The sequence below is a fragment of the Acomys minous genome (genome assembly GCF_964271855.1).
Source record: "Acomys minous genome assembly, chromosome: 13".
NCBI classification, from domain to species: Eukaryota; Metazoa; Chordata; class Mammalia; order Rodentia; family Muridae; genus Acomys; species Acomys minous.
The window spans coordinates 9,805,522-9,828,537 of NC_140495.1; the positions used below are offsets into that span (position 1 = coordinate 9,805,522).

Below are 23,016 nucleotides of genomic sequence, written 5' to 3' on the forward strand. Positions count from 1 at the left end.
CAGGGCTGAAGAGATGGCTCAGAGGTTAAGAGCACTGTCTGCTCTTCCAGAGGTCCTGAGTTCAATTCCCAGCACCCACATGGTGGCTCACAGCCATCTGTAATGGGATCTGATGCCCTCAACCATCATGCAGACAGGCATACAAGTAGAGCACTGATATACATAAATAAACTTATTTAAAAAAAAAAAACCCAACTAAACCAAAACAAAGCTGTGGAGATGGCTCAGTGGGTAAAGGCACTTCCCAGACATGCGTGAGAATTTGAGTTTAGGCCCCTAGAACCCATGTAAAAGCTGGGTGCAGGAGTGTGCGTGAGTCTGTAATCCCACTGTTCCTGTGGAGAGGTGGGCAAGGGAGACGGGGAAGACCCTGATGCCTCTAGGCTAGGCTGTCTGCAGGGTGCCGCGGCAAACCAGAGACCCTGTTTCCAACAAGGCGGAGGCAAGGACCAACACCCAGGATTGTTCTCTAACCTCCACATGTGTGCTATGGCAGGAGAATGTCTGTGCATGTGTTTGCACTCATGTGTGAGCACACACCCACACCCACACCCTTGTCCCCTCCCACAGAATTTAAAGTATAGGTTAGAAAATGTGACCAACTACTCAAGTGTTGACTATTTAGATATAATCGTCTTTTCTTTTCTTTTCTTTTTTTTTTTTTTTTTGAGACAGGGTTACATATAGCCCAAGGCCACTGTGTAGCTTAGGCTATGTGGGGCTATGTAACCTTGAACTTGGATCTTCTTGTCTCACTCCTTGTATGCTAGGTAGGTGTGTACTATCATGCCTGGTTTTATGTAGTCCTAGGGATAGAACCCAGTGTTTCCTGCATGGCAAACATAAATTTTTAACAGCTTAGCTACAGCCCAGACCCACATAACACTTTTAACACAAGCAGGATTATATTTTATGAATACTATGTGTACCTAGCCACTAAGACATTCCTGAGCAATGACACCCAAAATGGGCCTCTGACACACACACACACATACATGCACACACATGCATCTGCATACATGAATGTGCACGTACACAAAATCCTATTTAATTGTGTAGAGCAACCACACCACTTCTTTGAAGCAACTGTTAATCTGTTTTTTTTCCTTTTTCCTTTTTTTTTTTTTTAGACAGAGTTTCTCTGTGTAGCCCTGGCTGTCCTGGACTAGCATTGTACACCAGGCTGGCCTCAATCTCACAAAGATCCACCTGCCTCTGCTTCCTGAGTGCTGGGATTATACATGTGAGCCACCACTGCCCAGCTGCAACTGTTAAACTTTTATGGTTTGTGTAACTAGAGATTTCTTACCTGGTAGACATCACGGAGATTCAGAACCAGTCAAATCAGGATGAGGGAAGGAGCCCTTTGCTAGCCCAAGGTTCTACCCTCTGAACCTCAAGCTAGTGCAGTGGCTTTACCCAGCCCACTCAAGTCTAGTTGCAATTTAAGTCAGGCCATGGAGCCTAATACCCGCCTGCTGCTAGGGACAGGGCCACCATCACTTGAGAGCAATTTTTATTCAGCAGGAAGACATGATTATTTCAAATCAAAATAAGGGACATTATTCAAGATTTGTCCCAACTCTCCCACCAGCTGCATACCCGTGATGTCTACTCCCTTCAGCCTTCCTGGTGGCCACAAGGGTGGTAGATCAGGCAAGGCAGGGCTGCAGAGACACTGGCGGGACACACACACACACACACACACACACACACACACACACACACACACACACTCCATAAATGTATCTTCCATTCTTGCATGACAAGGACGATCCATGTAGCCAGATCAGGGCTGCGCTCCTAGAGGCTCGGTCGCGTCGCAGGCCGTTCAGTCACGAGTCTTGACTGGACTGGCCTGGAAGATGGCTACTGATGGTCAGACAAACACTGGGCTGTCAACAAACTCCACTGTACACAGCTCTGGGTTCCTGTCTCTGCAGGGTGATGACTCGAGTTCCAGGACTGTGATGTTGTTTGGGGCTGAAGTGCTGAGAATGTTCTTTGGCACAAACAAGGTCATCTGTGGGCCCTGTATGGGCCAGTATCGGCCGAGGTTAAAGCCATTGATCCACACTTGACCCTGGAGAGAGAGAAGTGAGAGAGGGAGAAACCATCAGCCGAGGGGTACACTAGTAGCAGAGAGGCAAGAGATGCCCCCGTAGTGTTGGGCTGAGGATCGGGTCCCCCTGAGCCCAGCATCCCCACGGTCTCACGTTGGGTGGATAAATGGTCGGGAAGAACAACAGAGCTTGGTCCCTGCTGTGGGAGAAATTAATCTGGAGCCTCAGATTCCAGAAGCTACAGACACTTCAGTCTTGGGGTGCGCCTCACCACAGTCTGTGGATGCGCCCTGGCTCCCAGGTGCTGCCTGTGTGTACACCAGCCCTCTTTGCCGCTGCTGCCCATGCCTTCCAGCGGTTGAGTCTCCCTGCTCTCTCTACCCACAGAGGCAGGGTCCAGCCATGCTGTCCGATGTGTGTAGAGCCCACATACAGACTAAGAGCTGTTCCCCTAACAACCCAAGAGGAATGTGAGGGTGTGCGGGCGCAGGGCGGTGGCTGTAATCTCAGCACCCGAGAGGCTGCGGTAGGAGGATTGCTCTAAGTCTGAAGCCAGCCTGGGCACTGTTGTGAGCTTAAACCAAAGGAATGGCAAGGATGAGGTGGGGGCGGGGCCTGCTCAGCGGTGTCTATATTACTGTTAGGTCTGCGATTCTCATAGCATTCCTCCCAAGGATGCAGAGAGGATCTCCTGGGAGGTCGAATGAAACTGTAGAAGCTGTGGAGCTAATCCCTGTTAGCAGGGACGCTGCTTCTGGGACAAACACAAGGTTCAAGGGGTGGCAGAATAGATGGAACACTCTGTTGAAAAGTTGGGGCTGAAGCCGGGCATGGTGGCGCACGCCTTTAATCCCAGCACTCAGGAGGTAGAGGCAAGAGGATCTCTGTGAGTTCAAGGCCAGCCTGATCTACAAAGTGAGTCCAGGACAGCCAAGGCTACACAGAGAAATCCTGTCTCAGGAAAAAAAAAAAAAAAGAAAGAAAGAAAGAAAGAAAAAAGTTGGGGATGGGGTCACACCTGACAGAGATAAACAGAAAGTCTGGAGGAGGCAGGAAGGAACACATTGAGAAGGCGGTGAGGAGAACGGATAGAAGGAAAGAAATCTGTACTCATGGTGACCCCCCCTTTCATTTAAGATTGATTATTAGTTAATATTTACAGTCTTTCTGTGTAGCAAAGACTGGCCTGAACTCCCTCTTTAGTCCAGGTAATCCTCCTGCCTGCGCCTCGGAAGCCTGAGACCACAGGGTGACAAAGCTTCCTTTGGCCTCACTGTAGTCCACCTACGTTTCTTCCCTGGCTTCCATGTTATTGCTGCCTCCTGCTAGCTGTCTGACCCCAGGCAGGCCTCCCAAGCCTTCCCAGCCCAGGGTGCGTGGGGTGGGGGCTGTAACTTCAGCCCTCCTACGGCAGGAGGATTATTGTGATCTGAGGGCAGCCTTGGGGACAGTGGCCCATTTCTGGTGGTGGTGGGACTGTGCTCTGGGGTGGATGTGAGCACCCCTTACAACAACACCGGCCCACAGAAGGAGGTCAGCGACTCAAAAACTGCCTAGATTAAGTCATTTAGAAAAGGGTGACAGTTTCAAAGTTCTCAGAACTACTTTCCTCTTGTTTTTAACCAAGGGATTCCTTATCTCCCCCCCGTCCTAACAGGCATAAACCACAATAGTTTCACCTCGGCTTTATCAGCTCCATCTCCGCCAGAGCCCCATTTTCACGGTCTTGGAGACCAACCCCTGATTTCATCTGCCATGCATAGCCTTGACTGATTAAAAAAAAAAAAAAAGATTTAGCCTGCACAGATCTCATTATAGATGGTTGTGAGCCACAAATGTGGTTGCTGGGAATTGAAATCAGGACCTCTGGGAGAGCAGACAGTGCTCTTACCCTCTGAGCCATCTCTCCAGCCTGCCTTGACTGATTTTTAACTAATGTACATGTACATAAGCAGTCTGGGAAGATGGTTCAGTGGGTGAGAGCAATGCTGTGCAAACATGAGGACCCAAGTTCAAATCCCCAGCAACCACATAAGAGGCAGGTGTGGTCATACCCATGCCTGTAATCCCAGGCTGTGGGCCAGAGACAGCATCACTGGGGCTTGTGGGCCACCAGCCTAGCCCCAGGTTCAGTGAGAGACCCTGTTTCAAAGGAATAAGGTGGCGAGACCAGGACAACTGTCCTCCTCTGACCTCCACACCTTATATAGGAGTGCAGCACACATGTGCACATACATACCACATACACTTGCACACATACATGCACAAATAGGTCTACACACATATTACTGTTTTAAACATCATATGACATTCAGTAGTATGACTATATCAATTATTCTTGAGACAGGGTGTCTTTTTTTTTTTTTTTTTTTTTTTTTTTTTTTTTGGTTTTGCAAGACAAGGTTTCTCTGTGTAGCTTTGGCTGTCCTGGACTCGCTTTGTAGACCCGCTTGGCCTCGAACTCACTGAGATCCACCTGCCTCTGTCTCTTGAGTGCTGGGATTAAAGGCTGGAACTTTTTATATTTTCTTGAGACAGGATCAGTTTCCTGTCGCTCAGAATGGTTTCAAGCTCACTAAGGAGTTGAGAATGACCTTGAGTTCGGTCCTCTGGCCTCCTGCGTGCTGGAGAATCAACCAGGGTTTTATGCATAATAGTTAAACACTGGCCAACTGAGGCCCATCCCCAGCCCAGCATGTCTGTAACCTGCGTTACACTCTTCTTAGGGCAGAACAGAACTGCAAGGTCACAGTCTTCGTGTCATTCTAGAGTGAAAGCCAGGACAGGGGTGCAAAGGAGAATGTTTTTCAGCTTGCAAAATAAGGTCTACATCTTTTAAAAAGTGGGTTTGTTTTTTTTTTGTGTGTGTGTGTGTGTAGCACAAATTGTGGTCAGAGAACAACTTGTAGGGGTCAGTTCAATCCTTCTACTATGTGGGTCCTCGGGACTGAGCTGAGGACCTCAGGCTTGGTGGCAGCCACCTTACCCACCTTAGCCATCTTGTGGGCCCAATTTTAACTTTAAATCAAATTGAAACATAAACAGGCTCACTGACTGAAGACAGGCCTGGGTATGGTGAAAAGCCTGTGGTTTTTATCAGACCACACTTCCTCGCTCCATCCTCATAGTCAGTCCCTGGAGGCGTGCACCTGCGCTGTTTCATCTGTATTATCAACTTAGCTGGACTTAGAATCATCACGGACACACACCTCTGGGCGTGCCTGTAAGGGGAATGCTTAATTGAAGAGGGGAGACCCACCCTGAATTTGGGCAGCACCGTCCCATGGGCTGGGGGCCCAGACTGATGAAAGGAGGACAGCTGAGCTCCAGCACAGCTGAGCACCAGCACACATCTCTCTCTGCTTCCTGACTGGATGCAGCTGCGAGATTGCCTGCTGCCATGCCTCTCTACCAGCACGGTCAGCACTCTCAAACCACAAGCCCGAACACACTCGTCTTGTTATTTATTTATCGAGATGAGGTCTTTCTACACACGCCTGGCACTCACAACATGACCAAGCTGGCCTCTAACCAGAGCTCAGCCTGCCTCTGCCTCTGGGGTTAAAGCATGCATACCCTGCTTTCCTTGAATTTGCTTTGATCAAATACACATTCAAGGCAAGGAGAAAGTGACTGATACAGAGTCCTAGTCGGTGATGTGTGAGACAGCGGTAGCCTCGTTAAGGTCTTTGACTTCCACTGTGAACTGCAGAGTCTGGTTGCTTCTGCGGCATAAGCACTGGCCAACCTGGGAGGCACCCACACTCCCACTTTCAACCCCCCACTGTGTTCCTGCCTCTCTACCTCCCCCAGCTGCATGCTCAGCTGGGCACCACACCTTTCTCTACTACCAGAACACCACACTTGCTCATCTTGCCTGGGAAACTGCATGGCCTCAGACCCGAGCACTGTCCCCAGATGTTCAGTCTCCCGAGCTCACAGGTCACAGCTGCATTTCCACGTGCCTCCTCAGAGCGTGGAGTCACAACCTCTTTCGCCTTTTCAGTCTTAAGCCGCTCAGCGACCCTTTAATCTCCCTCCTCTCGTTACTGCCAGTTTAGCTCTGTCATTTGTTTGATGACTGCTCTGCCAATCATTTGGGGCCATAGCACAGGCTCTCTATAAAGAAAGACCTTGCTCTTGTTGTTTGGAGGTAATCCTGCATTCACCCGAGGGGGGAAAAATACATATACACATGATCACACACATCAGTGTACATAGTACATATACTGCACACATGTTACATATACCTTCATTATCTACTTAACTGACTCAGTAGGTCTTATTTGTTGATAACTCTACCTGAGACAAGATAGAGTGAAGAGGGTCTGGAGAGAGGGCTTAGCAGTTAAGAAGAGCTCTTAGGTCCCTTTAAGAGACCTGGGTTCAAGCCGGGCGTGGTGGCACACGCCTTTAATCCCAGCACTCGGGAGGCAGAGGCAGGACTGGTCTAACAAAGCTACCGCAGGACAAACAAGGCTAACACAGAGAGACCATGTCTCGGAAAAACAAAACAAACCAACAAACAAAAACAAAAAGAAACCTGGGTTCAGTTTCCCCGCATCCGGTAGCCCATAGCTGTCAGTAGCTTTAGTCCCAGGGGATCCTACGCTCTCACCTCCACAGGAACCAGGCACACATGTGGTGCGCACACATGTACACATACGCATCAAGTAAAAATTAAAAAGTCTAAACAAACAAAAAGATACAGTGAAGAGGTGACACAGCGTCCCACTGAAAAGGTTACTTCATGGTTCTCCACCGTCAATGAAGAGTCGTTTATTTATTTATTTTAGGTCGCATTTGCTTGTGTGAGGAGGGGGTGGACATGCTAGTCACGTGTATGAACATCAGAGGAAGCCTGTGGAAGTAGGTACTCTCCTTCCCTCTGTGTGTTCTACAGGTCGACAGGTTTGGTGGCAAACATTTTCATCCACTGGGCCATCTCACTGGCCCTAGGCTAAGGTTTTAGTCTTTATTTGGTTTCATTCTGTAGCACTATATAGACAGGTTGGCCTTGAATTTGCCTGCCTCTGCCTCCGTAGTGCTAGGGCACCATGCCAGGCGTCCAGTCAAAAGTTTTTGTTTGTTTTAGTTTTTTGAGAGAGGGTTTCTCTGTGTAGCCCTAGCTGTCCTGGACTTACTTTGTAGACCAGGCTGGCCTCGAACTCACAGAGATCCGCCTGCTTCTGCCTCCCGAGTGCTGGGATTAAGTGTGCACCACCATGCCCAGTCCATTGAAAAGTTTTAAAGGCCTTTTTTAAAAATTAACCTAGTTATTATTTATTTATGAGACAGGGCTTTTCTACATAGCCCTGGCTCTTCTGCTACAAAGAAAAACCCTGTCTCAAAAAACCAACTAAAAAAATTTTATGCTGAAAGAGTTGAGAATATGTCTCAGTAGAAGGATTCTTATTAGCGTACTTGGCTAGACTAGGCTTCAATGTGAAACCTTGTCACCAAAGACCAAAAAAAAATTATTCTTGGTAAACCCAAAGGTTTATCTTCATGAGGTGACTTCAGGGGCTTGGGGGTGTCCCATGGCAGTCCCATCTTCTATAGTCCATGACAGAACCTGTCTATCTGACCATCTTGACCCCAGCCCACACTTCTGCCCTCTGCTTTTAACACTAAGGTGACAGCAATGTTGAGGTTCCCGGAAGTGCTTGACCTACTTCTCAGCCAATCATGTAGATCTGCACACACGGGTGCTAGAGTCTGTCTGTCAGTCTTAACTTACCTGGGTAAAATCAATCTTCTCAGGAGAATTTAGAGTGAAATGTTCTTTCTTTCTTTTTATTTATTTTTTTAAAATATTCTTTATTTAATTTTAATTTACAGGTGTTGGTGTGAGAATGTCAGATCTTGGAGTTACAGACAGGGGTGAGCTGCCATGTGGGTGCTGGGAATTGAACCCGGGTCCTTTGGAAGAGCAGGCAGTGCTCTTAACCACTGAGCCATCTCTCCAGCCCTTTCTTTTTATTTTTATTTCACATGCATTGGTGTTTTGCCTGCATGTCTGTCTGTGTGTGAGGGTATCAGGTGCCCTGGAACTGGAGTTACAGACAGTTGTGAGCTGCCATGAATTGAACCTGGGTCCTCTGGAAGAGCAGCCAGGGCTCTTAACCTCTGAGCCATTTCTCCAGACCCTAGAGTGAAACTTTCTTTTCTTTCTTTCCTTTTTTTTTTTTTTTTTTTTTTTTTTGGTTTTCTGAGACAGGGTTTCTTTATGTAGTCCTGGCTGTCCTGGACTCACTTTGTAGACCAGGCTGGCCTTGAACTCACAGTGATTCACCTGCGTCCACCTCCCGAGTGCTGGGAAGTGTGAAACTGTCAATACTGTCTTTTTCTTTTTCTTTTCTTTTCTTTTCTTTTTTTTTTTTTGAGACAGGGTCTCAATATGTAGACCAAGCTGGCCTGAAATTCAGAGATCTGTCTACCCTTGCCTCCCAAGTGCTGGGATGAAAGGCATGCGCCACCACACCCAGCCCTCAATACTGTTTTAAGATTTTCAGAAGTTCCTTTAAAAGTGAAAATAGGCTGAGCAAGTGGAGGTGCACACCATTAGTCCTGGCACTAGGGAGATAGAGACAGATGGATCTTTGAGTTCAAGATCAGCCTGGTCTATAGAGCAAGTTTTAGGACAGCCAGGACAACACAGGACAACAACAACAAAAAAAGAATTAATAAATCACATTAAGGGGCTGGAGAGATGGCTCAGAGGTTAAGAGAATTGGTTGCTCTTCCAGAGGTCCTGAGTTCAATTCTCAGCAACCACATGGTGGCTCCCAACCACCTACACCCTCTAATGCCCTCCCCTGGCGTGCAGGTGTCCATGCAGATAGAATACTCATATAAATAAATAAAACCTTTAAAAAAATGGTTAATGCCGGGCGTGGTGGCGCATGCCTTTAATCCTAACACTTGGGAGGCAGAGGCAGGCAGATCGCTGTGAGTTCCAGGCCAGCCTGGTCTACAAAGTGAGTCCAGGACAGCCAAGGCTACACAGAGAGACCCTGTCTCGACAAACAACAACAACAACAACAACAACAACAAAAATGGTTAAGAGGCAGGGCTGGAGAGATGGCTTAGAGGTTAAGAGCACTGTCTAGTCTTCCAAAGGTCCTGAGTTCAATTCCAAGCAACCACATGGTGGCTCACAACCATCTATAATGAGATATGGTACCCTCTTCTGGTGTGCAGGTACACACGCAGTACAGAATACTATATAAATAATAAATAAATCTTAAAAAAAAAAAAAGGTTAAAAGGATAGTGGTGGCACACACCTTTAATCCCAGTACTTGGGAGGCAGAGACAGGTGGATTTCTGTGAGTGTGACATCAGCCTGGTCTACACGATGAGTTTCAGAATAGCCAGAGCTATGTAGAGAGACCCTGTCTCAAAAACAAACAAATAAACAAAACCCAAACAAATAAAAACCAAACCAAACCAACCCCCCCCCAAAAAAAAGGCCACAGGGGTTGGAATGTGGCTCAGTAGTTAAGAACACTTCGGTTATTGGAGAAGGCTGAGGCTTTATTCCCAGCACATACATGGCAGCTCACAACTGCCTGTAACTCCAAGGGATCTGACGCCCCCTTCTGGCCTCAATTGGAACTGCATGCATGTGGTGTATGTACATACATACATATAAACAGACACTCATACACATGAAATTTTAAAAGGCATGAAAAGGTTGAGCAAAAATGACTCACCTGAGGGCCAAGAAATGAAAGAGACCATAAAAGATCAGAAGCAGAATCCCACAGTATCCTGTGATGAGGGCATATGCACACAGGAATATGTGAACCATCATATCCCAACCCCCACACCACAAAGTAAAATAAAGTCTGCACTAAACATTATAGTGAACCCACTTCACCTACAGTGGGAGAAGCTTGCTGGGAGAAGCCCAATTATCTCGTTCCAGGCTCACAGGGCTTGTGAGTAGAAACCATGAGTTAGATTTAAAGAAGGACCTTGTAGGGGTAGCATAATTACAGACCAGGCGAAGGCAGCAAATTTCAAAAGCATGGACCATTTCAGATGGACAGACGGACAGAGGCCCTGGAGGCATACTGACACATACAAACACCCAAAGTTCTGTGCAGTTTCCTCACCTCGAGCTAGAGTCTAAACCTTCTTTGTCCCCTGCCAGGCAGCATAGGAATGGCCCGTAGATGACAGGCACCATTGACCTCCTCAGTTTCTAGCTTAAAGCCAGCTGACACCCAGTCATGGCTTTCTCGCCCTTTCTGTTGTGGTGTCTCACACACTTAGAATAAAAGGGTAGAAACAGGAAAAGGCTGAATAATGTTTTTTCTTTTTCTTTCTTTCTTTTTTTCCCTTGGCTTTTCAAGAAAGGGCTTCTCTGTGTAGCCTTGGCTGTCCTGGACTCACTTTGTAGATCAGGCTAGCCTTGAACTCACAGTGATCCGCCTGCCTCTGTCTCCCTGAGTGCTGGGATTAAAGGAGTGGGCCACTTGCCCGGCGTTTTTCTTTTTCTGGGAATTGAAACCAAGACCTATGCAAACTAGGCAAGTGCTCTACCACAGAGCTGTTTTTAGCCATGAAAATCTTTTATTTATTTATTTTTGAGACAGAGTCTTACTGTGTAACCTTGACTGGCCTAGAATTCATTATGACAACCAGGCTGGCCTCAAACTCAGAGAAATCCCTCTGCCTCTCTCTGCTGAGAGCTGGGATCAAAGGCATGTGTTACCACACCTGGCCCATAACATAAAGGATATATTGTTGTTGTTGTTTGTTTTTGAGACAGGGTTTCTCTACATACCCCTAGCTGTCCTAGAACTTGCTCTGCAGACCAGCCTGGCTTTGAACTCACAGAGATCTGCCTGCCTCTGCTGGGATTATACCACGGACAGCTTGATGTAATATTTTTTCTTTCCAGGATTGAGGACTGAACCCAGGGCCGAGGACTGAACCCAGGGCCTTGTGCTTGCTAGGCAAGTGCTCTACCACCGAGCTAAATCCCTAGCCCCTTGATGTAATATTTTAATGAGAGGTTATCCACACTCACTTCAATTTGAGATGAGTAGATTAGATGCCATTGCCTCAACACACAGGACATAGGCGTCATGCATGACTCACACTTTCTGACCCATTGCCAAAGCCCAGGAGAACACATCTCTTCGAGGGAGTCTACAGTCAGGCGGAGCGGGGCATGGTGCAGACAGGTGCTGACCTGTGTGGACGGAACAGGCACGCCTGACTGACCCCTTACCACTGAAATCCGCCAAGCACACTGGCTTAACCAGAAAGCCACATCCGACCCCAGAAAAGCCAGAGTAATCAAAAGTGATGCTTTTATCTCCAGAATCACATTTACCAGTGATTTCATTCACTAAATGGTCTTAGTTCCTTTGTAACAGATGGAGAAGGAAGGCAAGAAGGCCTCAGTAGGAGCCTCTGAGGAGGAGGAGAAGGGCAGAGGACCAGTGAGCACAACCGAGTCTGAGAACTGCTCAGGCCTCAGCATCACGTGGTCAAACCCTTCCTCCCCCGCCCCCCCATCATCTGTTGAAGTGCTCCTCAGCACATGGTGAAGGATGGGGGAAGGGCTGTTTTATTTGTGTTCATGGAGGGTGTTGGCAGAGGCATTTGCTTGTTTCTGCATATATGGAGACCAGAAGTTGGCTTTAAGTGTCTTTCTCTACTATTTTTATTGTTATTTAATTTCATGCATATGTTCTGCCTGAATGCATGTCTGTGCGCCTTGTGTACACCTGGTGCCCATGGAGGTTGGAAGAGGCATCAGGTCTCCTGGGACCAGAGTTGTAGATGGTTGTGAGCCACCATGTAGATGCTGGGACTAGAACCTGGGTCCTCTGGGAGAGCTCTTAACCCCTGAATCATCTCTCAGCCCTCTCCACTAATCTCCACCCTACTTTTTGGAGGCTGTCTCTTCGCTGAACCTGAAGCTGTTGCACTGACCAGAAAACTCCCAGGATCCACCCGTGTCTGTCTGGGCCGCCTCCTAAGTGCTGCAATGAGCTACCATGCCTGGCTAACTTGAGGGTTCCAAGGTTCTCCCATGCTGTAACATGTATCAAATTTATTATTATTATTATTATTATGATTATTATTATTTTGCCAGATGATCCCACTGCACAGATGATTCAACCATCTGATCAACTTTCGGCTAATCACCTCCTGCTGATAATCATGGATGACAGCATGGTCGGCATCTGTTCACACACGGGGTATGGTGAGTGTGATCTTTTTGGGCATAATAGTGCTAAGTATGAGTGAGACTCCCCCCTCCCCCCCTTTTTTTTTATAAGGGCTAATGTCCTTAGCAGCCCTTAAAGATGTAACATGAGAGCCACCAAAATGCTACATATCTTGTCTTGGTTAGATTGTTGGTAAACCTCATACAAACCAGGGTCATCTGGGAAAGGGGACTTGTTGCAGGATATTCGGTCCCAATGTGATCCTTGAGATTGTGAACTGTAAAAACCTATCTTTTGTTTGGTGTGGGTGAGTTCATCCAAGAGCTATCTGTACACACAGGATTTAGTAAAATTAACTTTAGGTCAAGAGGCGGAGCAAGAAACAAGCTGACAGGGATTAAAGAGGAGGAGGGACTTGGAGTTGACAGGTATTTAAGACAGCATTGTAGGGGGCGGGGCGGCGGTGGTGCGCGCCTTTAATCCCAGACCAAACAAGCAAAACAAAAACGAGGTGGATGGCTTCCGAAGTGTGTTTATACAAGCAGGCCGGAGGAGGTCAACCCAAGGTCCCATGTAGCTCAGGCTGGCCTTGAACTTGCTTATGCGGTAGAAGATGATCCTCTTCTCCACCTCCTGGTGCTGCTCAGCACCACCTCGCCTAGTTTTATGTGGTGCTGAGGGCCGAGCCCAAGTTTACTAAAGCAGTGTGCCACCAAACTATACCCCAGCCTCTTTTGTCTTTTTAACTGTCCTATTGGCGTTGGTGGCCACGGCTAGTAGCTGGGCTGCCAAAACCAGAGATTTTGTGCTAAACTTGAGGAACGAGAGGACATCCTGCACTTAGGAGGCAGAGGCAGGTGGATCTCTGTGAGTTGGAGGCCAGCCTGGTCTACAAAGCGAGTCCAGGACAGCCTGGGCTACACAAAGAAACCTTGTCTCAGCCGGGCGTGGTGGCGCACGCCTTTAATCCCAGCACTTGGGAGGCAGAGGCAGGTGGATCGCTGTGAGTTCAAGGCCAACCTGGTCTACAAAGTGAATCTAGGACAGCCAAGGCTACACAGAGAAACCCTATCTAAAAAAAACCCCAACAAACAAGAAACCTTGTCTCAAAAAACCAAACCAACCCAAACCAAACCGGCCATCCTGCTGCATGAAAGCTGATAGAGGGTTGTCAATGGGCACAAGGCCTGGCTCGGCAGTGCACACAAACAAAAAGAGCCGCCTCTGATGGCCAAAGCATCCTGCACCACGGTTTCACTTCTCACTTTAGGTTCTATTTGGCAGGGGAGAAAGCAAAGGTGGCTTAGGAGGCAGAAAGCCCCCTGCTAGCTGCAGGGAAAGAACCACAGTTACGTGTCCTGTTCTCCCCAGATGCTGCTGCTTTGCTGCGAGGGGGAGAAAAGGCTGATGAAACACGTGCAGAGAAAGTGAAGAAGGCAGAACTGAGCCTGCCTTCTAGACACCGCTGGGCAGGAAGTGCGGGCGGAAGGAGTCTGACAGGAGTCCCAGCTGTGCGGGAGGATGGGGTCCCCAGGGGCAGGGCCGAGAAGGACCAAGCTTAGTAGGCAGGCAGAACTGAGCCTGGGGGGACATGGTGACCAACGCACGACAGAAGCCTGGCTGTGCTAGGTGCATGGTCAGTCAGCCAAGAGGCCAAGGGTGGATCAGGCCAGGGAGGCGGGAGGAGGCGGAAAGGGATGGGTGCCAAGGGTCAGATGGACCAATAGCTCTTGGATTTTTGTTTGTTGCTTGTTTTGTTTTGAGAGAGGAGTTTCTCATTCTGTCCAGGCTGGCCTAAAACTTGCTACTGTAAGAAACAAACTGTTCCCTGTCTCAAAAAAAACCAGAACGAATCCCTATGGCCCATTTAGAGTGTGTGGTAAGCTTAGTATTCATCAGTCACAAACAAGCTGAAGGCGCTCGGCTGCTTTCTCCCACAGTCGGCAGTTAGCACTGGCTATCTCGTGTTGTGGTGCATGCCGTTAATCGCAGCACTCAGGAGGTGGAGGCAGAGGCAGGCGGATTGCTGTGAGTTCAAGGCTAGCCTGGTCTACAAAGCAAGTCTAGGAAAGCCAAAGTTAACACAGAAAACAAAAACAAACAAACAAAAAACAAAAGCATTGGCTGTCTCAGAACTGGAAAGTTACTGGAGTCCAATTGCCTGAGCTCAAGATCAGAGAAGGGGGCAGTCGTGAGCCCCAAAATACTCATTAGATAAAGCTTTGGGGCTGGGGAATTAGGGAAGGCAGACAGACGTCCTGGCCTATGGGAAGGGAGGACAGCGATTTCTCATGATCCTGGGATTTTATAAACTACTGTCTTGAGCCAATCAGCACCCAGGCAGTGTTGCCTTTTCTCCAAGCTGCATCTCTTCCTGCACCACTGCACACTGCTTTATTCTCTCTAGTCTCCTAAGCTTGCTATTATCTGATTTCCAACACTATGTTGTACTGGAGGATGGCTTTGACTTTCTGATTCTCGTGTCTCCAACCTCTCAAAGACTGGTTGTATCAGTGTGTCACCACACCTGGCTTTTATTATACTTTTATTTTTGGGGGGGGGATTCAAGACAGGGTTTCTCTGTGTACCCTTGGCTGTCCTGGATTTGCTTTGTAGACCAGGCTGGCCTTGAACTCACAGTGATCCACCTGCCTTTGCCTCCCAAGTGTATTATACTTTATAAACTGCATTTCCAAATTTTAATTTATTTGGCACTATGAGTCCCTTTCCCCTACTGCTCATTTGCTTACTTTCTTTGTGCAATAGCTATTCAAATTCTTGTTATTCTTCTTCTTCTTCTTCTTCTTCTTCTTCTTTTTTTTTTTTTTTTTTTTGGTTTTTCAAGAAAGGGCTTTTGTGTGTAGCCTTGGATGCTTGGCTGTCCTGGAGTCACTTTGTAGACGAGGCTGTCCTTGAATTCACAGTGATCCGCCTGCCTCTGGCTCCTGAGTGCTGGGATTAAAGGCGTGTGGCACCATCGGTCGGCTACTTCTTCTTTTTAAAAATAACTTGTTTATTTTTATTTTATGTGTACTGGTATTTTGCCTGAGTTCAATCCCCAGGACCCACATGGTGGAGGGAGAAGCTGATTCCCATGGCCCTCCCTCCACATATATGCCTTGGCAGGTACATGTGAACCCACATGCAAATGCACATAAAATAAAATAAAAAATACGGCCTAGTTCTTCCTGCAGGACGTGAGTGAGCTGCCATTTACTCAAGAATGTTGTTAGTCAAAAAAAAAAAAAAAAAACGGGGCAGAGACGGACAACCCCCAAGCTGGACACTGGGTCCCTGAAGATCTGCCACAGTCATGTCAGTCATGTCAGTAGAACACCCTGCCCCCGCCCCCGCCCCCGCCCCCACCCCCCGCCCCCGCCCCCACCCCCGTCCCCAGCATTCCTATAGCAGCCTTCTGATTCCTTCTCAGACACTAAGAGCCAAAAGCTTGAGGTTTGAACCCATCCTGTTCCTATGAAGACACGTACCTTGACCCATCCATGAAACGAGATGAAGGTGTCCTGGGGCAGGTCTGGGATGCCAGAGGGAATGGAGAAGTTGCCCACGTAAAAGGTGGGGAGTGTGGAAGGGTCACCATAGTGGCCCTTATCAGGGGTCTCCCAGGCCCCAAGATGGCTGCGTGCCACAGCCTCAGTATCCAGTGGAAAGATCGTCCAGTTGGTGAGGATGGTGGAGTTGAGGATCATGTAAGAAATCAAACCCTGAAAAAAAAATTTAAAAAAAGAAAGAAAGAAATCAAACCCTGTAAAAGGAAAACTAGAACCACGAGCCAGCAGGGAACAAAGGGACTCACGGGTGTCCCTGAAGTCCTGGGAGAAGGAGCAGGAGAGAGACTCAGTTGTGTGCACAGGCAGGTGGGTGACAAAGGTCAGGCTGGAGGCTCAGGAATCAAGATACACACACACACACACTCTCTCTCTCTCTCTCTCTCTCTCTCTCTCTCTCTCTCTCTCTCTCTCTCTCTCTCCAAGTGAGTCCAAGAGAAACCCTGTCTCAAAAACCAAAACAAAGTTTGTTTTTTGGTTTTTCAAGACAGGGTTTCTCTGTTGTAGCCCTGGCTGTCCTGGAACTCCCTCTGCAGACCAGCCTGGCCTCGAACACACAGAGATCTGTCTGTGTCTGCCTCCTGAGTGCTGCGATTAAAGACTTAAACCATCATCACCTTTTGTTTGTTTGTTTGTTTTTTGTTTTTTGAGACAGGGTTTCTCTTGTACTGCTGGCTGTCCTGTACTCACTTCGTAGACCAGGCTGGCCTCGAACTCTGAGATCTACCTGCCTCTGCTTCCCAAGTGCTGGGATTAAAGGTGTGCAGCAACACACCCAGCTGGGTCTTTTTTTTAAGTTTAAAAAAAAATTATTTTTAGTTGTGGCATGTGATCAGTGTGTGTATGTGTGTGTGCGTGCGCGTGCGCATATGGGTACCATGCCAAAAGAGGGCATCTTCTGGCATTGGATCCCTTGGAGCTGGCAGTTGTGAGCTGCCTAATGTAAGTCCTTGGTTACAAAATCTTCTGCAGATGCTATTAAATCCTGACCCGCCCCTCCAGCCAGAATGAAGATATTCTAGTTTTCTTTCTTTCCTTTTTTTTTTTTTTTTTGTTTGTTTTGTTTTTTTGAGACAGGGTTTCTCTGTGTAGCCTTGGCTGTCCTGGACTCGCTTTGTAGACCAGGCTGGCCTCGAACTCACAGCGATCCGCCTGCCTCTGTCTCCCGAGTGCTGGGATTAAAGGCGTGCGCCACCACGCCCGGCTCTTTCTTTCCTTTTTAATATTTATTTATTTTATGTATATGAGTGCTCTACCTGCATGCCAAAAGAGGGCATCAGATCACATTATAGACAGTTGTGAGCCATCATGTAGTTACTGGGAATTGAACTTAGGACTTTTGGAAGAGCAGACAGAGCTCTTAACCTCTGAACCATCTTTCCAGGCCCAAGTGAAGATATTCTAAAGAGACACCCATACCCCTCCCTTTGGCTGGCAGTCTTTTGAGACAATGGGACCCAAAAAGTTGGGTCCCTAGAAATCTCATGCTTAAAGAGAAAGGCCAAAGCCTGGGATCAGCTGGAGGGGGAGCTTGTCTCTCAGGAAGAGATGTCACCAGGTGACCAGAGCATCCAGCTGGAGAGACTGGAGCTGAGACAAGGAGGGATCAGTGATGGGCAGGGTCACATCTTTAGCAGGACTGCTAGACTATCTGTGCCCTTCTATTTGCACCTGAGCCCCATATCAGGACCCCAAAGATAGACTGGGTCAGAGTGCAGTGGTTTGGGGATGTCACTGGACTTCTTTATTTCTCTTCCCAAAGTGGCCACATTGAGCAAATCTTCCTGTTCTTCATTGTCTTTTGTCTGTGTCTGGCTTCCTGCTTTTTAGGCAGCCAGCGCCCAGGCACTGACTCCAGCAAGCCTGGTAACAGCAAGTCCTTGGAAAGAGGTATGGCCCTGTGCTAGCTCCAGCATCACCAGTGTCACTCTAGTGCCTGCTTCTACAGGAAGGGGAGAGTAAGGAAGGAAATCTAGGAATATTCACCCCAATGCAGATGGTAGGGGGTAGCCTCTGCCCCTCATACCAATCAGGGAGCGAGCCTTGATCCAGAGTGGCAGAGCATCTGCCCAGCTGTGAGGACCATACGTGTAGAATTCTGTGGCATACAGCTTAGTAGGCAGAGGACTCAGCTCGGTGTCCTGAGTTTGCTCATTAGCAACATATAAACTGGGTATGTGGGAACAAGCTTGTACACCCAGCACTTGCAAGGCAGGAGGCTCAGGAGTTCCAGGACATCCCTGCCTATATAGTGAGTTTCAGCCCAGCCTGGCCTGAAGGGATTTTTTCTTAAATTTAACAAAACCCTCCAGATTAAAATATAAAGTTTTGCCGGACAGTGATGGTGCATGCCTTTAATCCCAGCACTCAGGAGGCCGAGGCAGGTGAATCCCTGTGAGTTCAAGGCGAGCCTGATCTACAAATCGAGTCCAGGACAGCCAAGGCTACACAGAAAAACCCTGTCTTGAAAAACCAAAAATAAAAAATAAATAAATAAAATAATAAAGTTTCTTAATGATGTACAAATATTGGTTAGAACACCACATTGGGACTGGACAGAGAAGAACCAACCGGCCAGGGGCAGGGCAGCACTGAAGGGCTTGCTACAACTCGAGTTTGTTGCAGGCCATCAGTCCAAGCCTGCACATCAGAGCCCACCAGATGCCACACTGGCTCGGTTGAGGAGGGAGTGCTTCTGATGAGCTGGCTGGGTTTTCAAAGCAGAGGAAGAGCATGGTGGGACAGCTTCCGTTCCTCTCCACTAGGTGACTGAGCTCAAACACAAGGGGAGTGTTCTGTTTGCAAAACTCAAGGTTTTTCATTATCTGTGGAGGAAAAGCCCTTCCAAGAAATTTGCCTTCAGCGGGGTGGTGGTGGTGCACGCCTTTAATCCCAGTTCGAGGCCAGCCTGGCAAAGTGAGTCCAGGACAGCCAGGGCTGTTACACAGAGAAACCCTGTCTTGAAAAACCAAAAAGTTAAGTTGTGGACTGAATGTGGTGTAATACTTGGGAGACAGAGGCAGGTAGAGCTCTGAGTTCGAGGCCAGCCTGGTCTGTACACAGAGCTCCAGGACAGGACAGGCTACACAGGGAGGAGACCTTGTCTTTTTAGTTTTTATTTTTTGGTTTTTTGAGACAGGGTTTCTCTGTGTAGCCTTGGCTGTCTTAGACTCGCTTTGTAGACCAGGCTGGCCTCGAACTCACATTAGTCTGCCTGCCTCTGCCTTCTGAGTGCTGGGAATAAAGGTGTGCGCCACCACACTTGGCTGGAGACCTTGTCTTAATAGATATATAAACTGTACTTCTTAAATAGAAATAGAAGCATTCTAATTTGTTTCTGTGTAAATAGAAGCAGAAAGCAAAGGTGCCTGAGTGAGTGCTGATTGCAAGAACAGAATTCCTCCCAAGCACTCGGGCACAGGTTGATCCCTGTACAGCGCCCTACCTTAGAATCGTTGATGAAGGTGCCGTAGTTCACACGCCCCATGTTCTCCACCAGAATGTCCAGAGTGGCTCCCGCTTTCCCCCAAATGTCCAGATGTGTCATTAGGCGTCGATCAAGGATTCCCTGGGGGACCTGTGAGTTCAAGTCAAAAGCTGAATGAGTGGGGGCAGGGGAGGTAAGAGCAGAGAAAAGGAGCAGTGTGCACAGTTAATCTGTCACTTTCCTGTGTTCAGGTGTCAACAGACGTATAGGGAGAGCCCAGGTGTACTCAGGCCAAGTTCCCACAATCACTGTCTTCCCAGATGGGAAGGACGGCTTGCACACAGCTCAGTGTATGTTCCTCTGCCTACAGTGGGAGAGTGAGACTCCTTTCTGATTGGAACGAAGTCTTGTGATGTACCCCAGGATGGCCTTGAATTTGAGACCTTCCTGTGTCTCTGGGATTACAGGTATAGACCACCAGTATATGTGTATGTGTGTGTGTACATATATACACACATACATATATAATATATATAGTGTGTATACATATATACACACACACACACACACATATATAGTGTGTGTGTGTGTGTGTGTGTGCCCCCGCATGCACAGGTGTGTGCACACATGTGTGCCATGGTGTATGTTGAGGTCAGAGGACAACTTGGGGGTGTCAGTTCTTTGTGCCACATGGGTCTCCCCAGAACTTGTGATCCTGTTGCCTCACAGCCCACATGCCGAGCTCACAGGTGTGACTCCTACACTCCCATTTTTAAAGGAATAAGAAAGACAAGAGATTCCAGGGGTGTGTTCCTGTGAGAAATATTATGGTACCGTCTCACAGCTCAGGTTATGCACAAAGAAACAGCCTTTAAACATGTGGAGAGAACAGATAAAATCTGGTAACAGATAAAATCGGAGTTAGGTGGAGTCAGCTCACCTCACTTGCGGGAGGACATTAGCCACAGAGATTATGTAACAAAGTGAGGGAAAAAAAACCAGGTATTTTCTCAACAATACATTCCTAACATTCATTCATTCATTCATTCGCCCCCAATCTCCCCCACAACCAAGCTGAGGGCCAGCTAAATCTCTAGCCCCGTTCCTAACCTTTTTGTTTTGTTTTGTTTTTTCAAGACAAAGTTTTTCTGTGTAGTCTGGGCTGTCCTGGACTCTACTTTGTAAACCAGGCTGGCCTCTGCCTCCCAGAGTGCTGGGATTACAGGTGTGCACCTCCGAGCCTGGCTCATTCCTAACTTTTTAAAAGGTTATCTTTTAGACTGGCTACACTGATCATTAGTCACCAGAGGCCAGGAAATGGCAGGCGCAGTGTCACATCTCAGAGGCTCGTCTCCACGGAAATGAAATGTGTTGGTTGTAAAAGAAAGCCCTCTCCTCTAATTGTGCATGTGGGTTCCTGTGAAAGTACACATGTGCAGAGGCCAGTGGGACAACTTGAGGTGTCATGCCTCGGAAATGGCCCACCTTCCCTCTGCTGCCCACCTGGAACTTGCCAAGGAGGCTAGGCTGGCTAGTCAGACTTCCAGAGAACCCTCTAGTCACTCTCTCAGCACTGAGGTTATAGTTGCATGCTGCCATACCTGGATATTTTATTCTCTTCTTATTTTTATTTTATGTGTAAGTGTGTTTTGCCTACATGTATGACTGAGTATTATGTCTGTGCTTGGTATCCATGGAGGCCAGAAAAATGTACAGGATCTTCTAGGACTAGAGGTACAGATAAACATGAGCCACCACTTGGATGCTGAAAGTCAAATCAGGTCCTTTGGAAGAACAGCCAACACCCTTAACCACTAAGCTATCTCTCCAGCCCCTTGTTCCTTTGTTCTTTTGTTTGCTTTTTGTTTTTCCGAGAGAGGGTTTCTCTGTGGAGCCCCGGCTGTCCTGGACTCCCTCTGTAGTCCAGGCTGGCCTCAAACTCACATCGACCCCGTCTGCCTCTGCCTCCTAAGTGCTGGAAGTAAAGGTGTGCGCCACCATGCCCAGCCTGATCCTTGGTTCCTTACTTGGGTGCTGGGGGATCTGGCCTCGGGTCATGAGCAACCCTTTAGACTATAATGTCTCATTTAGGAGGGAGGTGCTGACACGGATGCTGTCCCTAAAGAGCAGAGAAGGCTTGGGTGACATGCTGAGCTAAGTCAGGGGAGAATTGGCCTTGGACTCAGGAGACCCAGGGATTCCTGGAGTGTGAGAGTTGGAGAATAGCCCTGAGTCCACAGCATGTGGCCATAGCAGCGTGCAAGGGGTACTGCCAAGGGAGACAGGCTGGAGATGCAGCAAAAGCTCAAAGGCCACGGCGTTAAGTGGAGAAGAAGACCCTCCTCCGCCCTGCCAAGACTTAAGATGTAGAGTCCAAAGAGAATGCTCACCCCATCCACAGAGACGTAAGCCCGGTCGTGCACACCATTGGAGGAGGAAGAGAAGATGGGCGTTGGGCCACTGCAGTCTTGAGGAAGTATTGTTCGGTACAGCACATACCCAAAATACTGGGGAGAAAAAGATATAAGAAAAAAGCATCACTCTCAAAGGTCGGCCACTGAGAACCTGGTTGCCCTTGATCTGGGTGAAGGCGACTTTCTGAAGACTGTGGGTGGCCTCCACTGGCAGGCAAATTCAAGCTGACTTTTCCAACCTTGGAGGAACTATTCGAAAATGAAGGGGCTCTCCGCCACACAGGGAAAACAAGAGTTAAGTTACTGCCCAGAGTGACCAGGGAAATCACACTTACATGCCAGAGGTCACTGGTATTAACTCAAAACAAAAAGAAATTAAGAGCTGGTGAGGTGGCTCACCAGGTAAAGGTGCTTGTCACAAAGCCTAATGACCTGAGTTCAATCCCCGGGACCCATATGATGGAAGGAGCGCCCATTCCCATGAGTTGTCCTCTAACCTTAATTTGTATGCTGTGGCACACACGTATACCCACCAACAAAATAAACAAATAAAGGTAATAATCTAGAGAGATGGCTCAGCAATTAAGAGCACTTGCTGCTCATGCAGAGGACCAGGGTTCAGACGATCTGTAACTCGTCCCAAGGGACTGAAGCTTTCTTTAGGCTTCTCCGGGAACCTGGCAGTACATAGACAAGTAGGAAAAACAGCCACACGGACACACTTTTTTTTTTCTTCAAGACAGGGTTTCTCTGTGTATCCTTGGCTGTCCTGGACTTGCTTTGTAGACCAGGCTGGCCTAGAACTCACAGCGATCCACCTGCCTCTGCCTCCCAAGTGCTGGGATTAAAGGTGTGCACCACCACTACCTGGCTCACTTTTTTTTTTAAGCCAGGAAAAGCCCCAAACACAAGACAGTTCTGCTCAGGAAAACATTCTCCAGGCTCCCGGGCTAAGTCTGCTCTAAAGTACAAAACAAGACTCAACCTGAAACTATTTAAAGCAAAGAGGAAAATGACAGTCGGGGGTGGGGGTGGGGGTTGCTACTACACCAGGAGTAACATTTATTTACTCAGGTAACAAGGACTCGTGGGTAGCCCAGGCTGACCTCAAAGTTACTACTTAGCCAGGGACAACCTTGAGCTTCTTATTCTCCTGCCTCAAATGCTGGGATTACATATCACCATGCCTGGTTAAACACGGGCTTCATTACATGCTAGGCATTTGTGTGAACATGAATGCAGGTGCCCACAGAGGCAGGACGCTGTGGATCCCTGGTGCGAGGGTTACAGGCAGTCGAGAGCTGCCATGTGGGTGCTGGGACTCGAACCCAGGTCCTCTAGAAAAGCAGCC

General features: G+C 48.0%; 1 protein-coding gene across 1 annotated transcript in view; it reads right to left on the bottom strand.

Moving 5' to 3' along the window:
• Positions 1-1,499: 1,499 nt before the first annotated feature.
• GLB1 (galactosidase beta 1) overlaps positions 1,500-23,016 on the bottom strand; it is a 75,884-nt gene continuing 54,367 nt past the window's right edge. The window contains exons 13-16 of the mRNA XM_084754539.1: positions 21,642-21,758; positions 19,270-19,401; positions 15,747-15,980; positions 1,500-2,083 (exon numbers count right to left, since the gene is read on the bottom strand). Coding sequence (XP_084610665.1) covers positions 1,880-2,083; positions 15,747-15,980; positions 19,270-19,401; positions 21,642-21,758 — 687 coding nt within the window. The 3' untranslated portion in view covers positions 1,500-1,879. The remainder of the gene's footprint in view (positions 2,084-15,746; positions 15,981-19,269; positions 19,402-21,641; positions 21,759-23,016) is intronic.